The 21667-nt window shown below is 29.6% G+C and overlaps 1 protein-coding gene across 1 annotated transcript in view; it reads right to left on the bottom strand.

Moving 5' to 3' along the window:
- LOC107437477 (uncharacterized) overlaps window positions 1-21667 on the bottom strand; it is a 258907-nt gene that overhangs the window by 32660 nt on the left and 204580 nt on the right. The window contains exons 8-10 of the mRNA XM_043045034.3: window positions 16915-16993; window positions 14173-14272; window positions 4807-4878 (exon numbers count right to left, since the gene is read on the bottom strand). Coding sequence (XP_042900968.3) covers window positions 4807-4878; window positions 14173-14272; window positions 16915-16993 — 251 coding nt within the window. The remainder of the gene's footprint in view (window positions 1-4806; window positions 4879-14172; window positions 14273-16914; window positions 16994-21667) is intronic.

Raw genomic sequence — 21667 nt, 5'->3', positions numbered from 1 at the left:
TAACCGGCGCTGAAGCCGACCCAAATTTGAGTTTACTGCTTTCATTGTACGACTCAGTAGCCTAGTAACTTTAAACCTACCCGGAAGACAAAGGAACTTTTGAATCAAACATTGGGACAAACTAAAGTTCGCGGAAGATTTTTTGATGGAACTAACCCCCATTTGTATTACATGGGGAGGAAAAGCACAGAACCTTTTACGGTTAACGCGACGATAAGGAAATTCTAACCCATGATTTGTCTATCACTGAGGATATTTCACGTCAGCACTGTGGTTGGTGCGTGTTGTGTGCAGAATTCGTATCAACCAGTTGTGTTTTGAACCTGGGTCACCTCATTGGGAGGAGAGTGCTTTTTCCCCTGAGCTACCAGAGTTTAAATGTTTGACGATAAATGTACGTAGAATTTATCGTCATTTCATCACGAATTCGAATATATCATTAAACAAAATTCTGACCACTTTATGACCGGCTAGCGCGCTCAAATGTTAACTGAAGATCTATGCTGATAATATAAGCTCCTATCACTTTCTGACCACTACAAGTAAAATTCATATTGATATTATCAAAATGTGAATTTAGCGCCAATGGAAATTCAGATCAATTTAAGAAGAAATAGAGGAATTAAATTTAAACTGAAGCTCAACTTTGAATGACGCAATAAATTATAATCATTTTCTGATCACTAAAAACAGAATTTATTAAAATAAAGACTTTCCGATTAGCTAAAGAGTTTTAATTGTAACTGTATCTTTGTGCTTCACTACAACGCAAGTTTAAATAGTTTTTTTTAAAGCTGAGAGAAAAGATTTATTGTAATTTTAGTTCCAAATAAAATTTAAAATTTCTGTCTATTATATAATAGTGTTATTATTAATGTGATAAGAATTATTTTTACAAAAGTTAAGTTATGTTAATGTCTATGAAACTCTATTGAATGAGGAAAGAACATAATCAGTGTCAACCTGAACGTTTTCAACCTAAATTGCCACGCATGGTCTCATACCTAAGTTACTTGAAAAAAGACGTTTTCTACCATCTTCCCCCTCTCGCTCCCACCAAATTCAAGGGGTGAGCTTTCGTCTCCTTTTTCTCGTGCCCGTGGTATTTCTGGGCTAGAGCGTTCAAAAGTAATGCACCTATCCATCTCTTGTGTCCGGAATTTTTTAATTTCTTATTTTACACACTTGATTGGCTGCACTAGACTTTTTTTAATGTAACTGGAGATAGTTTATTTTAAACTATTAAACTAGATATCACTGCTATCTAAAAGTATGTATTAGTGATTGTTTCGTAATCTTAGCTCAGCTACTCACGTTTTTCGTGAATGCATGTGGTTTGTGTTCTGTGATATAATATTTTTCAATATTGTGTACATTGTGAAGTTACAGTTACGTGGACATATGGAGTACATATGGAATTTTAAATTTCAATCTAAAAAAATCCCCCCCTCTCCCCCAAAAAATGAATACATCTATTGTACACACACCTTTTTTGTATAATTTTCCTGATTAATAAAAAATCGGCACTTTTATGACCGTTTTATTGAAAATAAAAAGATTGTTAAGGGTCTATACAACTTCATTTTTATATACATTTTTCAGTTGTTTTTCTCATATAGATTATAATGGCACTCAACAATTTCTTCCCATAAACTCTTTCTTTAAGAGTAGTTAAAAAGTATTATAATTTTCGGTAGCATTTAAATATTTCGTCACTTCTGCCATATAATTATGTTTTACGTGGGGGAGGGAAATATATTAATATCATATGATCTAGTTTTGCAAAGCAAAACTGGATCATAAATGTTAAAGTGATTAATAAATAAAATAATTTTTAAAGCAAAATTACATGAATTTAATTTCACAAATATTGAATTCAATTTTTCAATTTTGTAAAATTCATTAGGTACGTTATTATTTCTATCTAAATGATTCATTACACAAATATCGATAAACATTATTCAGTAATGTATAACCGTTACATAAACTATGCTAATTTATTTCTGATAGTGATTGTTATTACGATAAAATAGCCACATTTTATTACTTTGCAACTTTTCGTAATTCCGTAATTCGTAAGCGCAACATTTGCAAGTTATTTTTTGCTCCAATTAGCCATAATAAGCAATTAACAAATATTAGGTAGACAAAAGTGCTGAGTTTGACAAAGCTTTTAATGCATCTTCCCGTGAGTAAAGAAACAATGCATTTAAAAAGTTTTAATTCAATTTATATATGTATTTTTTTAGTCCAAATACTTTTTAGAATTACAATTAACACGTTGAGCACTGCATCAGCCATCGGTGGCTGACACTGGACTTTCCATTTAGGCTGCTCAACCACCGGTGGCTGGCACTGAAATTACATTTAGGCCGCTTCAACCACTGGTGGCTGACACTGAAATTACATTTAGGCCGCTTCAACCACCGGTAGCTGACACTGAAATTACATTTAGGCCACGTCAACCACCGGTGGCTGACACTGAAATTACATTTAGGCTGCGTCTGCCACCGCTTGCTGACACTGACCTTTCACATAGGCCGCGAAAAACAGCTGGCTGACAGCGTATAACATGATATAGAACTATAAAATCTACACTCTTTTATGGAATTGCAGAAAATTTATTCAAAATTTACTTAATTATTGTGGGTTTAATAAATTCAATTTAGTAGATTTTTATCCACCACTATTTTTAAACAATTCGTAGGCATATATAATTCACCACTTTTTTCAGATATGTCGTGCTAAACCTTTTATAAACTAGCAAAATCTGTCTATATTTGCGAATTTAGTTTGTAGTTATTTACCGTGTGGCCAGACCATTAAAATTAGCGTGGCATTCAACGTGTAAAAGGGAAGTTATGTTCGTGAATGATTGTATATCATTAGTAATTATTATTCAATCTAATTAACTAGTGAACCAGCCAACTGAACTGTTATACAAACTATTTTGGGAAAATGTTTCCTCAAAATAAACAGTAACGTTCTTTCAAATGCAAACAGACAAGACATTGTTTTTAGTAACTAAAACACCATAAAAATCTAATGACTAATATGAACAGATATTATTTCTAAATCTAGATGAGCTAAAAGTTAAGCATTGCTGTAAACGCACTAATGCAGCGTGAAGGAAGAGCAATAAAAGAAAATAGGAGGCTAAACACCTAAATGATCTATAGGTACATAAAAGACTATTGTCTAAACAGAAAAAAGGAAGTAAAAAGTCTTCCACATAAAATCAGATCAGTGCATTCAATAAATCGAAATAAAGCAATTGAGAGAGAATGGAGAAAAAGGGATGATTAATAGAAAGTGAATTGAACAAAAAAATAATTAAAGATTTCACATGTATGAAGATTTAAAAAATAATTAAGACTTGATTTAGGTAATTAATAATCTTTAATTTATAGTATAGATATAGTATTTTTCATTGAAAAACACAAAAATATAAATCTACTTTCCCATGTTAAAACGTAGAAAACAGTACATTGACAGTTTCTTCAAAAATATGTTAAAACTAGCTTTAAATTTTTCTATACCTCAGTAGCTATTGATAGTACTTAAATTATCTAATGTCAAAAAATAGTTTAACATTGCATGTATATATGTAAAAAATAGTTAAACAATCAAATAATATTTGTCAATCAAAAAAAGCCACGCATTTATATTTGATGAAATAAAGTTAAGCTCTGTATATTTTATGGATAATTTATATTTTCTATAAGAAACAAGATAAAACTAGCTTTTAAAACTTGTTCAACTTATATGCAGCCGTAGAAAAAATTTGTTTGCCTACGAATTACCTTTCATGAAGTACAAAAAGTTGTGAATTTTTAACGTTTCTAAAATTATCAAACAAATTTCCTGAAAAATTCTTCTTTCTTTCTTTAGAGTATTAATTCTTTAGAGTATTAATTTTTTAGAGTTTAATTTTTAGAGTATTAATTCTTTAGAGTATTAATTAATTTAGAGTATAAATTTTTTCTTTAGAGTATTAATTTCAATAGGTTAAGATTTATCAATTTGAATGCTTACTTTTCAAGAGGTTTTGTAGAAAATATAAAAGCTGACTTATAAAAAATATTGTATAGCTACTGTTTTAAGTTTTACAAAATATAAAATTTAAGATTATTTTATTTATGCTATAAAAGTGTTATGTAAAGAGAGTTAAAAGTTTACTTTCTTAATAACAATAAGGACACGCAGCCTAAAGCTTATTCCGTGTTTGGATAATTTCGTATTCATACGCGTTTCATTAAAAAAATATACCAAGATTTGATATTGAAAATGATTGACCGTTCGATAAAGCTCGCGAAAATAAATATTGAGTGATCCAAAGAATTGTCGAAATAAGGTAAAAAAGTATTTTATTTTAAAATAGTTTAGTTAAAAAAATTGAAAATGCTTTAAATTTTAAATGCATGACGTATAAATGAATTTATTAAAAGTAATTTTTAGGATAAAATAGAAACAATCCTCCACGTCAATAAATAAAAAAAATTATATTTATTTCGAAGTTTCTTTTAAAATCAAATATGAAGTATTCATAAAAAGTTTATGAATATTTACCAAGTTTTTTTTTTTAAAGCATTAAAATCGTTATTTTTGTTCTAGCCATTTTCATTAATTTACGAACGATATGAAAAAGAAACTAATGTCATTCCCAACAGACACCATGCTCTCTCGAAACATAAAATGGTGAAAAAAGACAAAAAAATAACATAAAAAACGAAGCCTTGGTGGTAATTGATGGCAAGCAGCAAGCAATTAAAAATTAAAAAAAAAACAATGTAGCTGCTTACTTACAGTAGTGAAATGGCCATCAATGAGTGGATAGGAGTAAGAACTATATATGTCCATGTCGTCGGCTGCCCTGTCCTGAAAACAACATGGAAGCACATTCAGAGAAAATTATTAATATTTTTCCTTTTTTTCCAAGAACACTGCATTAGTGCGCAACAACAATGCTGAGAGCCAAGCACGATTAAAAACCAATGATGAAAAAAAAGCCTATTCAGATTATAAAAAAAAAAAAAAAAAAAAAAAAAAAAACAGTAAAAAGCCGGTGGTCAATATGCTTGGGCTGAGCACCAATTGGCATGATACCAAATGGACATTTCGTGTATCTTGTCTGCTTCTTTTCAATCTGGCATAGAATAACTTAAAAAAGATTCTATTCGAATATCGAAGGCATTTGCAAAGTTCATTCCTACCAACTTTATTGTGAATCATATGCAATTTAATTAGCGAATATTTTGAAAAAGATAACATTGTTATTGCAATTCATAAGAGAAGCATTTGATGAATTATGTAAACATATGGATTTCATTCAACAACTGATATAAAGGCATTAATATTTGAATGGTAAATGCTTTTTATTTTCTCCTACAAATTTTGGTGCTGAATTTGCTAAATTAGAAAAGGCATTAGGAATGTTTTTGTATGATTATTTATTGCAACCACAATGGAAAAGAAATATTTGTATGAGACATTGAATAGTTTCTTAATGTTGAAAATTTGAATGATAAATATGGGATTTTGAGTGATCTTTGGCTATTAGTTAAACTAGTCAGTTTTTGGAGTAGGGACCCCATAAATGTTTACGAAACTTTCGTAGAACCCCATAATATTTATGAAAATATGATCCATAATATTATGGATCTCGAAAGCATTGCGCAAATCTGACACAAGCGTGAATGAAACTGTCAGTTACTAACACCTGCACTATACTATTACAGTTTTAGGTTACTATCTTTAATTTTTAAGATATATAATATTGCAAATAAAAGTAACAAACTTAAAAATAAAATACAATAATGGAAATAAATTAAAATATGTGGATAAATTCAGATACATTGTGTAAAAATATTTACTAATTGTAACAGTATAATTATAAGCTGAAAAAATATCAAAATTGTTGGAAGTTTTGGACAACGATCCTGATCGGGATCGCGAGCCACAGTTTAAGAAACTGAGTTAGACCATGGTTTCAATAGATTAAGGCCAGTGTTTCCCAAAGTGTGGTACGCGTACCCCCAGGGGTACGGGAACAGTTTAGCGGGGGTACGCATTATTATGCGGAATATCAACAAAAGAAATTTTCAAAAATTTATATTTAAAAACAAAGCTAGCCATGAAAATTTACGATTACGTATTTTTCTTTTGGCTATTTTTCGCAGAGTTAACAGTTAATAATTAGTGGTGTCAACAGCCAAATTTAATTTTTAACTTTTGTGCAATTTTTTATAGTAAAAAATACATTAATTTCTTATTAGTGGTACAAAGCGTTACTAAAAATTTAGAAAGGGTACGTAAAAGTCATAAGTTTGGAAAACACTGAATTAGGCCCATAAGACCATGGTTCCAAAAAAATTTGAGAGGTTCCAACTGAAGAAAAATTTGTATTTGTATGCTTATCTCATATATATTATAAAACTATTATTATAATAAAAAAAACGTAATATATATAAGGTATTGAAAAAATGTTAGACATTAAAAATTTGAAAACTAAACATGGGCTTCCAAACTAAACATGGTGGTGCGATCTGTTAGATAATGATTTCAACTGGTTGCTTGGGTTTGTTGGATGTTAGTGTATTTACTGAAAACGCATGTATACTATGAAGTTATAAAAATAATGAAAATGTTTAAATTACAATAGAAATGCGGATTAATTATCTTCCTATTGCAATTTTCATAAATACTTAAATTATATAATTAAATAGCTTCGTTCTTAAAACAATAACAGCCGGTGAACATTATCATAATAAAAAACAACATATTTCAAACAAAATTGAAAATAAATACTTTTAACATAATAATAAAGTGTAAAAAACTTAGAAGTATTTTAAAAGGCACAAATTTATGGTTATTTACAACACTTGGATGTTCATTCTTACTCACTTTGCGAAGGGACACCCATAATTGCTTCGCAGTCAACTTTGTTTCTCGATATAAAATTAGAATTATGACAAAAAATAATATTTTGATTGATATATCTTATTTCCTTGATACCCGTAATGAAATAAAATTCGCCAATTTATTCTTGCAATGAATTCGACTTAAGCAACTTACAAAAAACTCGTTTTCGAGAAGTATTTTTCCAAGGCATTTGAGCAAGCCTTCAAGCTAATTATGCAAAGAGGAAGTTCACGAAAACCTCTTCCATTTGCTCGATGATAACGGAAATATTTTTTAAAATTTTTCCTGTTTTTTTTTCTTCGGAATTGTGGTTTTTATAGGAAAGTTACTGTTTTTACTTGTCTCCTTGTTTGAGGCAACACCCACTGCTTAATTTGTTCACCAAACCTCGTCTTTGCTTCGAAACCATTTTAAGTAACCTCGAAAACAAACAATACCTCGACAACAATTTGTATTTACCTCGAAACCAAATGATTTGTCATACATTAAACTAAACTCAGTGGCGCGACAGTCTATAGGGGGCCAAGGTCTCGTGGGTCTATCTCAGTTTTCTTGACCTTTGGGCTCTGGGGTGCAAGAGCAGATGTTCCTGTTGGATCCGGTTGTATCCCAACTCCAAACCCTCAGTGTTTAGCTCTTAAACATGCTTGGTACTCATTTAATCGACCCACTGAAGGGATAAAAGCCTGAGTCAAACTTGCCCGGCCCGAGGATCGAACCAATGACCTGTGACACGACAGAGAGAAGCGTTACCATTCAGCCCCCGAGCGATCATATATTATAACAGTGTGCAAAAAAAAAAAAAATCTATTCTGGGTGTAAATTTGAGGCAATTAAGTTCTCCGTCGCATTCTAGCAATTATAAACACATAAATTTTTTTAATTAACTCGAATCACAATTTTAATTAACTCGACACAATTTTAATTAACTCGGAAGTTCAGGACATTCTAGTAATCACGGAGATTTTTTTCAATTGTAACTAATACAAATTTGCTTAGGTTACACGAAAAAGAAAAGCAAGAAAAGATTCAATCTGTCTTATGAAGATTATGAAATTATCTACAATCTGTACAGAAAAAAATTATTTCATACATTAAAGATCCATAAAATTTCATTTGTAATATTAATAATATGAGTACATATACCCTAGCAGCAAAATAACTTAGGTTTCCATTGGACCAATATTCACGAATCTTGGCTCAATAATGGTTTAAAGGGCCGTTATTTTCTAATATTTGCCCTATATAGAGCTTCCAGACTCACTCGATATTTTAGATTATTTAACCGATATAGACCTTATATTGGCAGTACATAGGCCGATATTGGTTTTATATGGGACCAATATTAAAAAAATTTAGACATCTCAATATTGGTCCCTCGGTGGATGTTCATGCAGGACCCCCAATGAGCCAATTTGGAGCCCAACTGGGTAAAATAGTTGCTAGGGTACATGTTAGTACGTGTAAATAACGTGCACAAATATTTATTATTTTCACAATTGGTGTAGGGCTTTAAAATTAATAAATGAAGATTGGAAAACTCAGTTCTGTAGATTAGCAAGGAAATGTTCAGTTTTTATTGCAATATGAGATTATTTCTAAATACTTTCAAATAAGTAGAAGGCATAAATGAACAAATGTATTTCTTATTATTGTCTGTAAAATCTTTTATATTTCTTAACATCTTTTTTTTATAATTTTGGACTCCAACTCAAAAGACAAGTTTATATGCACTAATCTTTATGGACTTGTTGATAAAAACTCCCGAGAGCATTTCCATTATAAGGTGTGGAAAATCATCCACATTTTTCTTTCTGCTTTATTCAACTGCCACCAAGTATAAGCATCGTTTTATAAGCATCGTGGTTTAATACAAACTGAAGTTTTATTTTTGGGAGCCAATATTTTAATAAAATTGAAAAAAAAATATACAAATGAAAATGTGTACTTTTACACAGCTTTTTACTATTCTCACACATAGTGTGTTTGAGTTTGGTATTTACTTTCCTTTCCTTACTACTTATATAATTTCAGCGTTCCACATAAAAACGATTCGTTGAAAGTATACCTCATACTGAGTCTTTAGATAATCAGAATTTATGTCGGAAATTCATAATTTTTTTTTGTATTTCGCCAATAATATATTTCTTATTGATTTTGCAATTACAATACATTTTCCAAAAGTGTCAATATATACATAAACTGACCTGACAAAAACTAAATTTAAAAAAAAAATAATTTCATTTTTCGCACTCAGAATACAAATTTTAACATTTTTATGAATACTTAGTACTTATGTGAAACTTAAATATCGAAAGTTTTATTTTGAAAAATATTCTGCTTAGTAATAGAATTTATATAATATATGTAGAAGGAAATTCCATAGCATATTTGGCTTAAAAAGATAAAAAAATATTGTTTCCAACATTAGAGCAACCTTTTATTTTACTTTTAACTTCATCAAATAAAGCGAGCTCTTAAAACAAAAATCTTGTGAGAAAATGAATTTGACTTTCTCTTTGCAACAACAAATGATATTTGATCATTGTTAGAAGTATAAAGGGAGAAAAAATCACGAAAAAAACTAAAAAAATTAAAGAACTAAGAACTAAAGTAATCTAAATTTTGATGTCTGCATTTTGTTTGAGCTGACGAGCATCTCGCGTTGTATTTTTTTCAACGCACGTTCTTACTCACTGAATAATCACTGAACTAATTGCTATACTTTTATAAACTCAGTGCATTTTGTTATGCACCTTAAAAATTAGGAATTATTTTCACACAGCAAAATAAAATGTTATGTTAATTTAGAATCTTGACACAGTGGCGTAGCTCACAATTTCTTACAGAGAAAAATTAAAATAAACATGAAAATTAAACGAAAAAAGTTTTTTCTTACTTTAAAAAAAAATCATATTGAAAAATTGTTTTGAAGAATTTTTTATGTGAAATACAGTTTATGTTATTATATTGCCATATGTTAACATTTCTCTAACTTATTTCATTGTAATTCAGGATAATTTTTTTTTCTCCTTCATCTCTAAAAAATGACCGGTAAATCAAAGCCTTTATTATTTAGCGGCATTGCTTTTTTTATAAATAACGAAAATTCTTTCAAGCATCAAATAATTACCCTTTGAAAACAAAAGAAAATCGAAGCAGAAAGATTTTTTTTCTGCTTTAGCATGCAACCATAAACAACAGCAGGATAATATTCATTATTCAAAACATGTATTGCTATTCATATTGGTTGAAAATTTTCTAGTTTTTACAGTGCTCAGATATTAATTTAGATTTTACATGGGAATAACGAAAATTTAGACATTAAATTGTAAAAAGAATCATTGTTTGCGCATTAACCCTTCGAAATGATTGGATACTATAATAATATGAAACTTTACTTGCAGCGAAATTTAAAAGGAAATTAAAGCTTAATTCAATCAAGGATAACGATATGTTTTTATGTTATCAAAGAAATTTTTTTGTTTGTAGTTTTGAGTAAAAATATAAATAATTTTCTGCATTCCTTTTTTATAGATGCAACGCAAATTAGTTTCTTTTATCATAGATTTTAACTATAATTGAGAGCGCACAGGATGATAACGTTTGCCCTCATAATGACGTCACTTTTGAGTGAATCAATAGAGTTTTCAACCTGCGTTTCTCCAGTGTTATTTCAATGGAAGAAATACCACTCTGAGCCGTAAAGCCGGTTAAATATAGGGATTTATTGCTCCGTAATTGGATGCAAATGCTTTAAATGTTTAAAGGGCCTTATGTAAAAAGTTTTGTACAGTTTATATCTATTAAAAAATTTCAATTCAAAAATAATTTTTAATCTAGTCAAGGCTTGTCGAAAAATTATCCAATATTTTATTGTTCGGTTTTTTTATCGCTTCAAAAGCTTTTAACTTTTCTCCATTGCTTGTATAAACGCATATCTACCAAAAAAGAAAACTCTTCTGAATGGTCACATGACACCCTTCTCTCTCCTCCAAAATCGCCGAATGAGCACGTGACTGTTGAAACTGATGTTAGGGAAGAAGAGAGAGATGAGGAAATATATAACAACGGGCTTGCTCTATTAGTATTTCTGCTCAATGGTTTTTATCGAAGAAAATAAAAGGTTCTTCGTTAAGCAGTAAAAAAGTTTTTGAAAGTAGAGGATCATTTGGAAGTTAAAAAAAAAAATAGAGATAGTTACAATAATGGGAAATTGATTTTTTTCAGCAGTTTCCTAAAAGTTATCTTAATTCCATAATAAAATCTTAAGAAATTTTAAAAAATTGATAATATAAAACGTTTTCATCAGTAATTATAAATTATAAAAACTACGTAATAGTTAACAATACTGTTAAATAATTCGATGATTGTCTGATAAAATTACAACGATAAATTTTGGGAGTCATGCATTACACAAATAGTTAAAAATAGTTACAAAAAACATAAATTATATTATGTAAGTCTACGTCATAAAATAATTATATGCATAACAATAAAGTTAACAAAAGAGTTATTAAAACTAAGTCATAAATATATCATTGAACAATAAAATGTTTTAAAATAATAGTGCATCACAGGAAAAACATCAAACTATATATTTTGAAATTCATTAACAAATAATAGAATGTTTGTAAAGGAGATAGTTTCTAAATAATCAATTAAATATTCTTTCATTTTTTACATTAAATCATTGCATTTATGAAATCAAGCTAATATTTAAAATATTAGTTACGTTAAATTATGAAAGATGAAGGTAATGCGTATTTATTCAAACGATATATCTTTTTTTTTTAAAAAATAAGACATTAAATCTGGACATTTACTTGAAAAATTAATTTCAGTGAATTGTTGGACGTTTAGCAGCAGATACATTCAGTGATTTTTTAGCAATTTGGAGCTGTTTAATTCAATATTTTAAAGGTATCTCTGGAGCTGCTTAATTCAATATTTTAAAGGTATCTCTGGAGCTGTTTAATTCAATATTTTAAAGGTATCTCTGGAGCTGCTTAATTCAATATTTTAAAGGTATCTCTGGAGCTGTTTAATTCAATATTTTAAAGGTATCTCTGGAGCTGTTTAATTCAATATTTTAAAGGTATCTCTGGAGCTGCTTAATTCAATATTTTAAAGGTATCTCTGGAGCTGCTTAATTCAATATTTTAAAGGTATCTCTGGAGCTGCTTAATTCAATATTTTAAAGGTATCTCTGGAGCTGCTTAATTCAATATTTTAAAGGTATCTCTGGAGCTGCTTAATTCAATATTTTAAAGGTATCTCTGGAGCTGCTTAATTCAAAATTTTAAAGGTATCTCTGGAGCTGCTTAATTCAATATTTTAAAGGTATCTCTGGAGCTGTTTAATTCAATATTTTAAAGGTATCTCTGGAGCTGTTTAATTCAATATTTTAAAGGTATCTCTGGAGCTGCTTAATTCAATATTTTAAAGGTATCTCTGGAGCTGTTTAATTCAATATTTTAAAGGTATCTCTGGAGCTGTTTAATTCAATATTTTAAAGGTATCTCTGGAGCTGCTTAATTCAATATTTTAAAGGTATCTCTGGAGCTGTTTAATTCAATATTTTAAAGGTATCTCTGGAGCTGTTTAATTCAATATTTTAAAGGTATCTCTGGAGCTGCTTAATTCAATATTTTAATGGTATCTCTGGAGCTGTTTAATTCAATATTTTAAAGGTATCTCTGGAGCTGCTTAATTCAATATTTTAAAGGTATCTCTGGAGCTGTTTAATTCAATATTTTAAAGGTATCTCTGGAGCTGCTTAATTCAATATTTTAAAGGTATCTCTGGAGCTGTTTAATTCAATATTTTAAAGGTATCTCTGGAGCTGTTTAATTCAATATTTTAAAGGTATCTCTGGAGCTGCTTAATTCAATATTTTAAAGGTATCTCTGGAGCTGTTTAATTCAATATTTTAAAGGTATCTCGAATTGTATATAAAATTATAAGGCTGAATGGATACTTCCTTAATAAGATCAACTTAAAAAACACAAGTTTAAAACCACCAAATGTTTTAGAAATAAAATGTAAATTTTTTAAACTAGTTTAGTTTTAAACTATATTACAATACTGTGAAAAATGACAGTTTTGACTTAAATTACAACAGTTAATGTTGACTGGAACGATTCAATGCATTAAAATCAATAAATTATTTAAAAATAACTTAAAATATTAAAAAATACTTTTGAACATTTATTTTTTAAATTAAAAAACATAGACTAATAATATATTTTGTAGCAATACAAATCAATAAAAATGAAGTACTCTTTTTACCGAAATTTACAAACTAAAATAGTTTTGCATAAAAACCAGTTCATATTAAAATATTTTAACGCTTACATGAAAATTAAAAATATCCTTTAGAAGCTAAATTTAAAAAAAAACAACGGATAACGGAATTAACCTCCCATAAAAAGAAAAGAAAAGATATCCTCTGATAATGTATTAATAGCTACATGGTGTTCCGTAATCACCTCCCTTTAAACATATATTTTAGATTCCTATTAAAAATGTATTTAAAAAAGTGAGTACACGAGGGATCGCACATTAATATTCAGATTAATTTTTAGAGAATGCAGAAACCAAAACGATACCGAAATTCGTTTAATTACTAGGGTGGAAAGCAGAATGTAAACATCAAAATCAGTTTGAGTGCCAGATGAAACCTGGAAGTTTTTTCAATATTGTCCTTTTACTTATTCTTTATTACCTCCGGCAATCATAGGGGTTCTCATATTTTCAGTTTCGCCTTACTTAATAGTGCTATTTAGATTCAGATGTCGTTTTTGTTTCTTAATAGCTTACATATTAATTCGCGGCCCCTTTAATGTGTATATTTTTTGACTTCATTTTTTATATTTATTTTGAAAATTTGTATGAAAAAGGGTGATTGAAAAACACCCGGTACATAAGAAATTTATTATACAAAAAAAAAGGTTGTAAAAATAACTTAAAATGCATTTACTCAAATAGAGAACTACGTATTTTAATATTAATATTCGTAAAGTCGGAAATTTTGGTTAAACAATCATAGATCTCGAATTATAGGAAAGAGTTAATCAAAATTGAAATTTCTGGATGGCACGTTTAAATTTCGTCTCTCATCTAAAATTTTTTCTAAATGGATCACGCTGCGTTTCAAACTATCCAGTTAATTTCAAAGTCGTATCTAAGATTATTTTCATAAAGAATTTCAGATAATTAAATCATTGTTCTTATACATGTGGTACTTACTTTAATCAACCTAGTAGCTTTCTTCCAACTCCCGTCAACATACGTATAAGCAGAAAATGGTCGGAATTTAGCTTTATATTCAGTCTTCTTGATTCGACCTCTGCAAAAGAGACACTCTAAGTTAATTACAAATTTATATATTATTACAATATTTCTTGTTACGAAAAATGAATATAAATTTTTATTAACCCTAGGTTAAAATCCAATTTTAACAGTAAAGCTGAATGAATGCTCCTGCAGCATTTTTATAAACTAGTTAAAAATAAATTTGTTTTCTGAAAAATGATCATCGATCAGTTTTTACAATTTAAATATTTTTTAAAAATTCCGTTAATATAGAAAGAAACTAACTTCCTACAGTTTTGCTACAATTACTACAATTCAGAAAAGAACACTTTCGAATAATTAATTTCATGGGAAGAAAAAACATTCCATACGCTATTTCTAAATAATGCCGGATAATATTGGATTAACTAGACTGGGTTAAAATCTGATATGGAAGGAATATTTAAAGTTGGATCATACAAAAATAAATAAAAATTTATTGCGCATCGAAATACTGTCTATATTTTGTGAATTCAAGAAAGAAGCACTGTCGATTAAATGGAGTGTTATACAAGATGAAAGAAATGCAGGAGAACAAACATCAAAAATTCTTCTTAATCGATCCACCTGGAGGGACGAAGAAGAAAAAACAATATTTTGTGGATGTTTTATTGGATTGTTGTTGTTGTAATTCATTTACGTCGCACTAGAGCTGCACAATGGGCCATTGGCAACGGTCAGGGAAGCATCCCAAAAGATGATGCGAAGACCTGCCATCACAACTTTAATTCACAGCAGAGGGGATGGCACCCCCGTTTCTGTAGCCCAACGACGGTAGCCCTGTGAGCGAAGTCTAGCACTTTACGGTAGAACAGTTTAACGAGGACCAATACTACACAACCTCAGACCCATCGCAGGCTGATTTAAGTGGTCACCTACCCGCACACTGACCACTGCCAGTGATGCTTGACTTCGGTGATTTGTTGGGAACCGTGTCTTAACGATCAGTCCACTGCGAGACCTGTAATTTTGAAATTTTATTGTGTGTTTTAGTATTGCTACAATAAGTAGGTTGGACTTAAAGAAAACAATAGGATATTCAAGACGCTTTCGAGGTGGTAGCGGGTTCGAATCCAACCTTAACCCAGGATGAATATTTGTACTCTCCTTCTCTAATTTGAGCTATCTATTCTCTACTTTGATATCAAATTTCTAAGTCATTCTTTGTATCGATCACACAAATCCGCCCGTGTATGTGAATAAGAAAATAAAAAATAGGCTATTTGATTGCAATCACTGTTAGTACTCTCAGCTACATAAATATATGCTCCAGTTGAAGATAATCTTCGCACCACCAGCGGTGGTGCGAAGATTAGTACAATCCACCATTGGGTACAATCCACCTACAGTGGATTGTACCCAATAGATCACTGAAGTGAAGTATCACTGGTTGCGGTTCGTAAGCTAATGAGTGACTACTTTGATCAGCCTGCAAAAGGACCAAGGGTGTGAGGTATAGGTCCTCGTTAAATTGCTCTACAGCAAAGCGCATGACTTCGCTCGCAGGTAGTTGTGCTACCGAAGCGTAGTAGCTATCTTATCTACTGAAGATTAAAATTGTGATGGTATATCCGGTCATTCTCAGGGATGTTCCCCAGATTATCACCAATAGCCCCACTATAGAGCATTAGTGGCTCTGGGGATAAAGCGCTTTCCCCCTATGAGATGATCCGGGTTTGAATCCCAGCGATGTCTAGTAGATACGAATTTCGCACCCACCCTACACTAAACACAGTGGTGACGAAAAATATCCTCAGTGGCAGACGGATCATGGGCTAGAGTCCCTTTGCAGTCAGGCTTACCATGGAAGTGGTTTTCCCGCAAATGCGGGCTAGTTCCATCAAAAAGTCCTCCAAGAAGGCAAATTTCTCCCAATATTTGATCCAAAAGTTCACTTGTTTTCTGGATTGGGTTCAAAATTAAAAGGTTATGGAGTTGAACATTGGTAGTCGCAAACTCAAAAATTGAATTCGATGTTCAACGGCGGTTACAAAAGAATGAAATTAAATAGCCCCATTATGCAGCTCTAGTGATGAAAAAAAAGGTACTACTTCTATTATTACTACTCATAGAACCTTGGGATTTCATTTTATCGCTTCACCATTTGAAGGAATGAACAATAAATCTTATGCTGTTGTGGCTGAGGTAATATGGTTTCGGATAGGGTCAAAGGTTCGTGCATCGAACCTTAACACTTACAAATACATAACAAACAAGTTCTAGAAATTGCGTTTTTGAACTGACAGTTTGCATAAGGACTCTTGAAGGCACCTCATTTATTATTCTACATATATATTTATGTTTAACGTTTTACAATGAACGTAGAAGTAGAGACTAACAAGATATGTATGTTTGAAGAAGTTTAAAATTTACTATAAAATGAATCATTATTTTTGCCTCCCTGCATGTTTTTTAAATTAATAAATAATATTTTAAAATCTAGAATGCAAAACATTGTTATAAAAAAAAACAATTTTTCTCTTTTTTTAAAACTTATAGACATCATATTTGGACAGAAGTATTGAGTTCTTATTGAAACTCTCCTAAGGAAAAGCTCCAGTGTTTGATACTAAATATAAAACAATGTTAAATTGTAAGATACAGACAAAAATCTCACAAAAATACAAAATAAAGTACCTTTTAACAGCGTCCAGCGCAGATTCTTCATCATCATCTGGACCATTATTCCACAGTTCTGTGGGTTGGGCATCACCATCTGAAATATAATATAAATTTCATTTTCAATAGTTTTATGTAAACTAGCACTAACAGTTATTACTATATTACTATATATATATATATATATATATATATATATATATATATATATATATATATATATATATATATATATATATATATATATATATATATATATATATATATATATATATATATATATATATATATATATATATATATATATATATATATATATATATATATATATATATAGTAATAACTGTTCATTATTTCATTATGGTAAATTTAACCCAGTAAATGGTTTATTCAAATAAATAAATAATTTAATTTAATAGCAATTTTAAAAGTTAATCTTTAATCTCAGAAAATAAAAACAAACCCACCTGCTAAAAAGTACCATACGTTTAAACGTTAATTTTTGTGTCTGATTTGGTACTATTCTAAAAACAGTATTATAGCTGAATTATCCGATATTTATTTGTTTATGAAAATAATGTTTTGTCACCATAAATGAATTTAATACTGTAAAGAGCAGTATAAGTAAACTATTTTCATGTTTCAATATATTTCAGACATTTTATGTTGAGCAAAATATGGCTTTAAAGGTGTAGCATATTTATGGATAAAAAACCAGACATGAAAATAGTTCAGATTGATTCACGTTCATATATTTCATTTATATGCATTTAAAAAAAATATTTAGATGTACTATTAAATAATACCAAGGATACCACCTACAAGAAATTTAGGTTTCCTAATTATTTAAAAAAATATATGTAGTGTATATATATATATATTATATATATATATATATATATATATATATATATATATATATATATATATATATATATATATATATATATATATATATATATATATATATATATATTATATATATATATATATATATATATATATATATATATATATATATATATATATATATATATATATATATGTTTTTAAAAAAGTGTTATTTAAAAAAAAAAGATAAAATTTTATAATTTTAATATCTCATGCCTTTGAATTAAATCTTGCTTTGTAAAACTGAAATTTCGGATTTTCTGTTCTGTTACTGTATCAGAGTAATTAATCGTATTGTTTAAATACTCTGTTTTCTTCTTATTTTTACCCTGTCTGTCGCGGCATATTTCTACATTTTATAAATTAAAATATTTTTCACCAAAAGGAAATATTTCGCATTATTTTTTAACTGAGAAATGTTTAAGTTGTCAGAAAAATTGCTATAAGTAACTAAAATTTGGTAAAAAAGTTTTCAGATGTTTCGTCTATAACCACGGAATAAACAAAACAAAAAATTAAATTGGAATAATTGAACCTTAAAAAACCGTTATACGTTTTCCAACAAACGTGCAAATTTTCAAGTAAGTTGTCAAAGTTATTATTTAGCAATTTATATGATGATTTTATTATTAATATATTAACTTATGATGCCAAAGAAGCCTAATATATCCATTTATAAATCCTAAGAACCAAAGATTTTCGAACGAGGAAGTCAGAAAAATTATGATTTTCAAGAGCTTCGTGAGAAACAAAATTGAAAGAATAAACAAACAAAGAACAATTACATATTTCAAACAAAATATTCGACAGCAAATATTTAGTTAAAAGCAATGATAACCACCAGAGCATCACACGTGGTGAGAGCATTGTCACAAAAAAGAGAAAAATCTAAGTACAAATATGTTTCGCAAGTGCAACCATGCAAGATGAAATATGGTTCTATCATGCTACAGCAATTTATAGCACGAAGACATGGAAACAAGTGTCTACTACAGACCACCATGATAATATTGCGGCAGGAGTTATTCTAATCTGGCAACTTGTAATTCCATAATTTTCTTGTCAACTCGTAAAATAATGTTTGCTGTGGCAGGTGAGGAGAAAGCGTCTTTTAATGTATCACACAGAGCGAAACAGATTAGTACGTTATTGAAGGGTAACTCTCTTATGATGTCAACAGCAATTTTTAAAAATTTTCAACTTATTTTATTTTGAAATAGACGTCTTCGGCAGCTAGCTGCTGTGCCTTCATGAACTTACTGTTTTCTTTGGTTAAATGTTAGTCTTCACCTTCACAAACTCATTGTTTTTTTTTTGGTTCAATGTTAGTCTTCACCTTCACAAACTGACTGTTTTTTTGGTTTAATGTTAGTCTTCACCTTCATAAACTGACTGTTTTTTTGGTTCAATGTTAGTCATCACTTTCACAAACTCACTGTTTTTTTGGTTTAATGTTAGTCTTCACCTTCACAAACTCACTATTTTTTTGGTTCAATGTTAGTCTTCACCTTCACAAATTCACTGTTTTTTTGGTTCAACGTTAGTCTTCCCCTTCACAAACTCACTGTTTTTTTGGTTCAATGTTAAACCTTCTCATTTGGTTCAAGTCTTCACCTTCGCGACTCCATGTTCATCTGATAGCTTTCGGCAACAATGGTCTGAATAATTGGTTTTTCTTTTAAGGATGACTCATTTATTTACAACTTGACATCCATCCTACCGTAAATCGTTATGTAAAATCTATACATAATAATAAACGCGGCTGTTTGTCTGTCTGTCTGCAATTACAATATATCGCCCCAGAAGCCTCGCCCAGGCACGAAACTCGGCACATAATTGTGTTTTGACATATTGAAGAAGTATTTTTTTTTCTTTTTCAAAAATTTGGATTAGTTTTCTAGTTATCAGTCATTTTGTAAGAAAATCTATGCTTTTTCGTCTTCAAAGAGCCATATTCAAAAAACTATTAAAAAATGCATATATTTTTCTCCACTCTTATAAATGTATGTTAATGCGAACCTTACAATTGAAATATTAATTTTCGACAACTTAAACCAATAATATACGAAGGAATTAATAATTTAATTGTAAGGTTCGCATTAGTTTACATTTATCAAAGTGGAGAAAAGTTTAACTTTTGTATTAAAAATGTGGCAACATATTCGATACGCAAATAGGACGCTTCGCTTTGATATATTTGTATATTTGAGCTATAAGCGATAAGCAGCGAGCTCACCGCACTTAACTATACTCAATACTTAATACTATTTATAGCTGTTCATAATTGTTATAATAAGTTTTTCTTCTTCTTTCCCCGCTCTATTTTTTTTTCTTAAACGAAGACGATAATTTTTGTAGCAATATAGAAATCGAAATTTGATACCATAAAAAATTATATAGAAATAGAAATTGATAACATAAAAAATTAATTCGTTTTCGTGTTCGTTTAAAATTGATGCCTAATGTTATTGAAGCTATGATTATAACAGGACATTCAACAAGAAATAGTGTGCTTATTCCTCTCATCCCCATCATAACTTCAGACATTCCGTTTCAGTTTAAACGACTTCAGTTTCCTGTTCGACTTAGTTTTGCGATGAGTATAAATAAATCTCAGGGACAATCTTTAAAAGTCGTTGGTCTTGACTTGCAGAAGCCTTGCTTTTCACATGGGCAGCTTTATGTTGGCTGCTCAAGAGTTGGTAATGAAAAGAACTTATATTTATTGGCACCAAATGGAAAAACTGAAAATATTGTTTATAAAGAAGTTTCACAAGAATAGGAAGAATTATATACTATCTGTATGCTGACTGACACAAGATTTATTTTATTGCTGTTTCTTAAATATGTTATTAACTGCGTTTTAATTTTCAGCTATTGGCCAATAATGATTTCGAAAGCAACTTTTGTATGCTTTTACAATTTCTGAGGCCTTTTTTTAAAAAAAGAACAAGTCTCCACCTGATAGTTATATTATAGGTTTAGGTTACCATAGGCCTTAGGTTACCATAGCAAAGTTACATCTTCAAGCATCCTCAAGAGCTATAACACATCTGCAGCAGAACTGGATATGAAGACAAAATTGCAGGACAGGAACAGTTTAATTGTCCACTAATCTTCAGATTTCCTGCTATGTTTTAAAAAACTTTATTTGTGAAAACCTTTAGCTTGGCGGACAGATGGCCGCCTTAGGCGGCTAGTAATATAATAATTAACAACAAACTTCGCTAAAAATGCATTACAATACTGCGCAGGGTCCATAGAGATTTTTTATATAAGGATTTAATTCAAACTATTATACGTTAGTGAGAAAAAAAAAACCACCCTGTGATAACTTTTGATCTAGTGATCGGATCTTCACGAACTTAATGGTTCAAAGCCGTGACTTCAAATATGCTAATTAATTAGTGTAGACGATACGATAGAAGTTACGAAATCATACTCAAAAGCGTACTTTCTCTGAAAAACGTAACTTTTTCCCCCCGACGAATTCGGATTTCTGAACCCAAAATATAGGGGGTAGACGCAATCTGGGAAATATGATTCCCATAATTTGGTCAGAAGAGCGATATAAAGTTTGGATAATTAATGCTAATTTTACCTTCAGCGTATTTCCCCATATCTCGAGAACATTTTAAGAGAATCAAAATTTTTGTATACAATTATGGAGTTCATATTTCCTAAGATAATTCCATGCAAAAATTAAATTTTTGGAAATATTTATTCCTTTTTACTATTTTATTAAATAATAGTCGAAGAAATTTTGAATTGTAAGATATAAAATTTTTTACACATTTTAAAGTATGAGATTTTATATAGGAAGGTACAAAATTTGTACTATCCGTTGAATTGTTCCTAAGAAATGAAATTTTAAGGAAAT

Source organism: Parasteatoda tepidariorum, chromosome 9, assembly GCF_982258835.1.
Source record: "Parasteatoda tepidariorum strain Cologne lab strain chromosome 9, Ptep-v5.0, whole genome shotgun sequence".
NCBI lineage: Eukaryota > Metazoa > Arthropoda > Arachnida > Araneae > Theridiidae > Parasteatoda > Parasteatoda tepidariorum.
This window is presented reverse-complemented; position numbering and strand designations above follow the sequence as displayed.